We start from the raw sequence: 6,419 nt of genomic DNA, 5'->3' as shown, positions 1-6,419 counted from the left end.
TTTCAACTTATTTCTTTTTTTATTTTATTTTCCAGTGCAAGCAGCTACATTACTAGTCACTTAACTAGTCCTCAATTGCACTATAAAGATATTGCAGCAATATTGTGTGGGTTTGTCAAATACTTTTTTTTTTTTAATCCAATTGGCCTCAAATCCCTTTAGATTACAATTTCAAGCTGCAGTCCAACGTTCTGTCTGAATTGTGTAGTATATAAGAAAAATCAGAGACTGAGACAGAGAGATTTGCTATATTATTTGCTAAAATATAGGCCGGCAAAAATTCTACCTACTGTATTTAGCTAGAATCCACCCGTGAACAAAATTAATACGGTGGAAATAGCCCCCACACAATTGTCCATGGGGACATTTTACTCCAAGTACTTCATGCAAATACTATTCAGTTTATGTCGGTTAAAAAAAAAAAAATCAACACAATTGTCATTTACTGTTTAATCCAAGTAGACACTTCATCGGTTTAAGTCCGTTACATCAATCAATTTTGTGTTAATTTTCAAATAATTATAGGAAAATAGAATTCTATATTTTTAAAATAAGTACATTAAACTTTTCGTGTTCCGTCTAATTCAATAACATTAACATGTATTGGCAGATAGTTGTCACATTGGGGACCATTTAGAGCAGATGGTGATCATGAATACGTGGAAGCCTGAAAACTGAAAAGAATTTGTTCATTCTGTGATATAACTTAAATTCTGAAATGATATCAATAAAAAGGGATAATAGCTCCAAATGTTTTTATGATAACTACAGTGAAAACCACAAATGAAGCCTCTCTATATCACCAATGAACAAACAATGGTAATTATTTATATTATATAGGGTAATTAGCAATTGGGTTTATGATCAAAGCCGACATGAAAAACATTGATTTCCCTTTTTTTGTTTATGTTTATAAAGGCAATAAAGATAAGGATCTAGTTGATATGAAGGATTTGTCCTTTCTAAATGTTTTTTCAGCAAATACTAAAGTTTTTTCAGCTGCAAGCACCCAAACCACAAGATTGTATAATTTTATAAGTAGACACGACTTAATTGTTCATGAAATCAAGCTACCCTTCCCCACTAAAAGTTGTGGAGGCTATTGCAAGATTCACCCTAATCATGCACTCTTGTATTATTGCTCCCTTTTAAGCTCTAGACCTGAAACAATACCACTACTCTTCCTCTTTGTCTTTCTCTTCCTCCCCTTCCCCCACCACAACCCCCCCTCCCCACCAAAAANATATATAAATATATATATATATATAATAATTACTCTCATAATTATTTCTTTCATATTGAAAAAAAAAATCATATTTTATTGATTTTTTTTGTGTCAAATGAAATTTTTTTTCTTTAATATTATGCTTCATTTGAGTGAAAAGGTAGGAAAGAAAATGAGAATTTTCCATCATTTAGTTGAGGAAAGAAAATAGAGGGGAAGGGAAATTGGGTGAATGATTTTTCTTGGGCCCACAAACTTCTATCCCCACAAATTGGATAGAAAAGTAGGCAAAAAATGTTGATGATAAATGCTTTTACTATTTTACCCTTTGAAACTCATTTGACCAAATATGTTGTTTAGTTTTTTAATAAATGTAATACGAGCAATATGGTAAATCCAACTAAACTTTTTTTTTTATCCTCTCATTATTCTTTCTAGCCAAACAAAGAAAATTCAAATTTAATTTTTACCGTTCCACTTTCCCTTCCTCTTTACCAAACACATATGATGGAAAACTAAAATATTTTGTATCCTCTCATGTTTCTATCCTCCTACTTCTCCATCTTCCTAACCAAACAAATTTGTGTATGATTGCTAAAAATAGTCATTAAAAGTGATTGAAAAATGGCTGAAAAGAAAACTTAACTAAAACCATCATTATAGTTTGGTCAAATGAATATTTTCAAAAATTGAAATATTTCATTAAGGTTACTAATGGTATGATTTATGTGTTGATTTGTTACAAAACTCATGGAGAGGAGTGTCATTTTTGTTAAGGTTTGGAGCGAAATTTCATTCCCAAAACTTTAAGAAAGTTTTTTTTTTTTGTAATTTACTTCAAATAAATAAAGAAAGAAAAAGAAATTTGATATTGCTTGAAGGTCATTCATATTTCCCTTCTTTACTAATTTTTTTTTTTTTAAAACATTCATATTTACTCGAAGAAATCAAGAGTTTTTATTTATTTGTTAGTTTTATCATTTTACATTCTTTTATTTGTCCAATCACTACCCCTAAGGACTTGAAAGGTTATTCTTACCCTTTATTATTTATTTATTTTTCCTTTTAAAAAAATCGCTATAAATTGTTTAGTGAGTTATAAATTAATGTGACTGTGGGTAGATGGAGCTCGGCCCAGACCAAATTCAGGCCAATACCTATAAATATGTGGCCCAACCCATGTGTGAGAGGCCCGAACAAGTTTGTTATATAGACAACCATACTAAGGTCCAAACAAATCACTCTTATCCCCCAAGGAGGAAAGTAGTGTCAAGGATAAATAACACCTTGGGAGAGTCCGCTATCCGAACATGGATCTAGATGCATGGTTCAAGTTACAAAGGAATTATCCCAAGGGCAAAACTAAGGGGGCCCATTTCCTTGATATGAAATTAGACATAATAGAACAATGCCCTACACTCAAGTGGTGAGGCCCATGCACAAGTTGAATATTCTCATCATTACCAACCAACGAGAGTATAAAAGGAGAAAGATTCAAAGGAAAAGGGGTTAAAACATTTTTCAAGGTGAGAAACACGAGTGAATGGGAGGACAACACATTTCTTTTGAGAAAGAATAAACCAGTTGGAAACACATTAAAGATAACTCGGCCACCTAAGAATCTCCTTGGACGGTCTGATAAATAATCTCAAACCATCATGGAGTAACTTTTATTCATCAAGTCATCTGCTTAATCCTTCTTGGGATCACCCATTGTGAGCTATATTTCCAATTACCCACAAATTAATTAATTGTGACCCAAGTCCAAAGGTTGCCATCCCATTGGGCCAGACCTTCACAGTACTCTTAAGAATTAATATATTTAAATAATAATGCTATAGTTACAAACTATTTTATAACATTTTTACAAATTATTGATGTAACAAATTCTTGTTTTTATTTGTATCCACCACTAACACTACTTTTTTACTTAACAACCAGTTATCAAATTAACAATTTGAAAAAAAAAAATTGTAAAATATTTTGTGTTTTTATCATTTCCCTAAGTATTGTAAGTGGGTTTTTGTAAAGCTTAGGGGCTGTTTGGTTTGTGTTTTCAAACAATCATTTTCAGTTTTTAAACACATTTTACGTATTTTCACACATTTTTTTACCCACACATATTTTCATAAATATTTTCAAACAATAATTTTCAATTTTTAAACAGATGTACCAGGCCAGTTTCAAGGATATTGACATCAATTTTCATGCAAAGATGGACATCGAGGCCACTGCGGTGACTCTTTAATAATTTTGTTTTGGGTACGAACTAATAAAGCCAGATTAAAAATTTATAATTGATCTCTTTCTACAAATTAAGAGCATTTTATGCCCGAAACAAGAAGAAAACGCTCTGTAGGATATCTCTGAGAAAGGGGCTTGACTTATGTATTGATAGACAAAACATGACTCGGGTGAGTTTCTCCTCTAGAAGCCAGCTAAAAGCATAGCACCTCAAAGTAGTAAAGACTGAAGTAAACCAATAAAAGTTTGCGCGAAAACAATCTTTAGAATTGCTTTCTTTTTGCTAACAGAATATGTGTACTGTATCAGTTTTAGAAATATAGCTGGTGATTTTAATTTTCTGAAGGCATGGAAAAATTGGTGGAAGTATGAATGATTAGTGGTTTTACAACTGACCAGTATAAGCCTATCCCACAGAGGCTGTAGCATCAGTCATCAGTGCAGAACAACAAAGACAACAAATTGATGCAATTTTTTTGGGGTTTCAAGAGCAAAACATTCTTGAAAACAGGTAACCATGGCAACCCTGCACAGTATCAAGCAAAGGAATTGTTTGGCATGCTTCCTCAGCATTACGGTCCATCCACTTTTCCAAGATAGCTTCAGCAAGAAGAACAATTTGATGCTGCAATACAGCTGCACCCATAGGTCCTACCAAATTCAACCTTGTTGCAGCAGAGATAACATCCCTCATTGTAATAAACAAGTAAGCTCTCTGAGAGGTTCTACTATCCAACCCAAGAAGTCCACATATAAGCCCAAATATAGGAGCATGGTGGAAAGAAATGACCCCAGAACCCAGAGAGGTATCTCTCATGGATTTAAGAGAGGGGATTTCTGAAAAGACAGCAGCAGCCACTCTTATAAGTGCTGATCCTTGTGCAATTGATGCCTTTCGACCCACTTCATTTGTGAGCATTGCATCTAATGTTCTGTCAAGTTTATGCCAGGTTTCCAAATTAGGTGACAAGGTTGCAGAATAAACAAAAGGAAGGAGTAAGCTTCCAGTATTTTCTAACACATGGATCACAAAAGTTTGAAGATCCTCAGGACCTGATACTATACGAGTTTGGATTGCTGCCTCAAGACCAAAAGAATGAGCAAACCCACCTGTAGGAAGGATGGAATCAAGCAATTGCCACTGACTCCACTGTAAATGAGAGTCCATGGAAGTAGATTTCTCACTTTCTTTATTCAATTCCATCCCATCCTCCATTGGAAGAGAGCAAGTACTCTGGATAGACAATCAAATATCATAAATAGCTGTCTCTAAAAGTAAGAAAGTATATAAATGGTCTTAAACATTTTTTTTCACACATTCATTTAATAAAATGGTGCAGACAAACTCAATCTGTTAAGCCTATGCAGTTTAAATGGAAGTAACAAACATTAATACTACTTTTGTCCTAACTACTCTCTTTTTTTCTGCTCAACCAAATGGAAGGGAGAGGGGGAATTGGCTGTTATGATGATATTTAAAGATGACATTTTCAAAGAATTATGTTAGTTAGCTATAGCAAAGGGTTCCTTAAAAAAAATACATGAAAAATTATAAGCTAATAAAAGTAAATTTATTTGCAGGCCAGCTATTCTGCAAGACATTTGGCTATCATCCTTACATTTGTCTACAATGCTTTTAAGCTTTCAATCCTCCTAGACATCCAAGCATAAGTCTAGTGAAAGATTTCCAGTACCTCACACTTGCACATTCATTTTTTTTTATGCAGTAAGAATGGAACTGAAAAGGGCCAACATTCTTTTCAAGGAAATTTAGAGGATCAAAATTAGTGAGAAGAAACTCAACCTCTATAATTCACATAGACCTTTAAATTCTGCAAAGAAAATCAACAAGCAACGACCACCAAGGATTGCATTCAGTGATATAATGGGGCCACTTGTAATCACCAGGTCAAGTGCCAATAAAGTCAAATAAGGTAGGTACTGTAGGAGGCGTCATCAGATATGATTAGGAAATCATTAATGTTGCCTTGCAGCTCACCAAGCCTGCTCATTTCATTTGGTACAGCTTATTTTCAAGTCGTTAGAAAATGGGCTGCTGCTGTATCTAGAAAATAGTGATGTTTAAAAATTTTGGTAAATCCTATTAAACATTGGTTCTAAACAAAATTATTGACCAAATATCAACCAGATAAACTACAAATCCGGTCTAAGAGATTAATCACAAATCAAAACAATGAAAACCACTCAAAACCCTAAAAATTTTACCTTTCTCTCTAGTCTCTGCTCTCCGCCTCTCTCTAGTCTCCAGTCTCCACTGTTCAGCCTCAGCCTCTCTCTGATTCTCTGCTCTCCGCCTCTCTCAAGTCTCAACTGCTCACCTCACCGTACCAGGTCCTGAGGTTCAGGAATCAGGTATAACTATTATAAATATTTGGGCACAGGGCACTCCATTTTATTCGTTAAGAACTTAAGACAACTTTGTTTATTTGGGCCCTCCCTGGCTGCTTTTGTAACTTTGTTTATCACTTAGCAGTTTATCATTATGGCTGCCTGGACCCTCCCTGGACTGGGCGTTAAGTTTGGGCCTTCAAGTTCTTTTTTTTTTTTTTTTTTTTTTTTTAAAGCCTGCATTTTTTTTTTGTTATAGCAGGATTTTTTTTTTTTTTTTTTTTGGTGGGTGGGTCTTATTAATAAGTCTTGTGTCAGTGTTATGGCTGTGCTTAAATTTTTGTTATGATTGTGCTTTTTTTTTCTTTTTTTTAAATTTATGTAAGTTAAGATTGCTAAAAACTTGTTATTGTTCAGTGAAATTAACAATACTCTTTATATAAATCAAATTCTATTTCTCATTTGCTCTACACTTAAAAGTTATTTTTTATTTTAGTCTTTATAAATATATTGTTTGATTAGAAATGTCAATTAGAAAATATGCATATGGATATGAAAAACTTTAAAAAAAAAAAAAAATAAAAAATAATTGAGTCTTAAA

At 33.3% G+C, this 6,419-nt stretch overlaps 1 protein-coding gene across 4 annotated transcripts; it reads right to left on the bottom strand.

Moving 5' to 3' along the window:
* Nucleotides 1-3,714: 3,714 nt before the first annotated feature.
* LOC112033080 (urease accessory protein F) lies at nt 3,715-5,914 on the bottom strand. Of its 4 annotated transcripts, none has more exons than XM_024065859.2 (3): nt 5,696-5,914; nt 5,274-5,534; nt 3,715-4,703 (listed from the first exon to the last, which is right to left on the bottom strand). In XM_024065859.2, the coding sequence occupies exon 3, from the start codon at nt 4,683-4,685 to the stop codon at nt 3,954-3,956; it is 732 nt and encodes a 243-aa protein (XP_023921627.1). In that variant the 5' UTR covers nt 4,686-4,703; nt 5,274-5,534; nt 5,696-5,914; the 3' UTR covers nt 3,715-3,953. The 4 variants fall into 4 exon arrangements, with proteins under 4 accessions (XP_023921627.1, XP_065627753.1, XP_065627752.1 ...); XM_065771681.1 differs by having other exon boundaries at nt 5,274-5,525; XM_065771680.1 differs by having other exon boundaries at nt 5,274-5,473.
* Between the last annotated feature and the right edge of the window lie 505 nt (nt 5,915-6,419).

The sequence above is a fragment of the Quercus suber genome, unplaced genomic scaffold (genome assembly GCF_002906115.3).
Source record: "Quercus suber isolate HL8 unplaced genomic scaffold, Cork oak 2.0 scaffold_47, whole genome shotgun sequence".
NCBI classification, from domain to species: Eukaryota; Viridiplantae; Streptophyta; class Magnoliopsida; order Fagales; family Fagaceae; genus Quercus; species Quercus suber.
The sequence above is the reverse complement of the archived record's forward strand: the minus strand, read 5'-3'. Positions and strand labels throughout refer to the sequence as shown.

Coding starts and splice junctions, on each gene's coding strand:
- LOC112033080 (XM_024065859.2), bottom strand. CDS start 4,685: ATGGAGGATGGGATGGAATTGAATAAAGAAAGTGAGAAATCTACTTCC.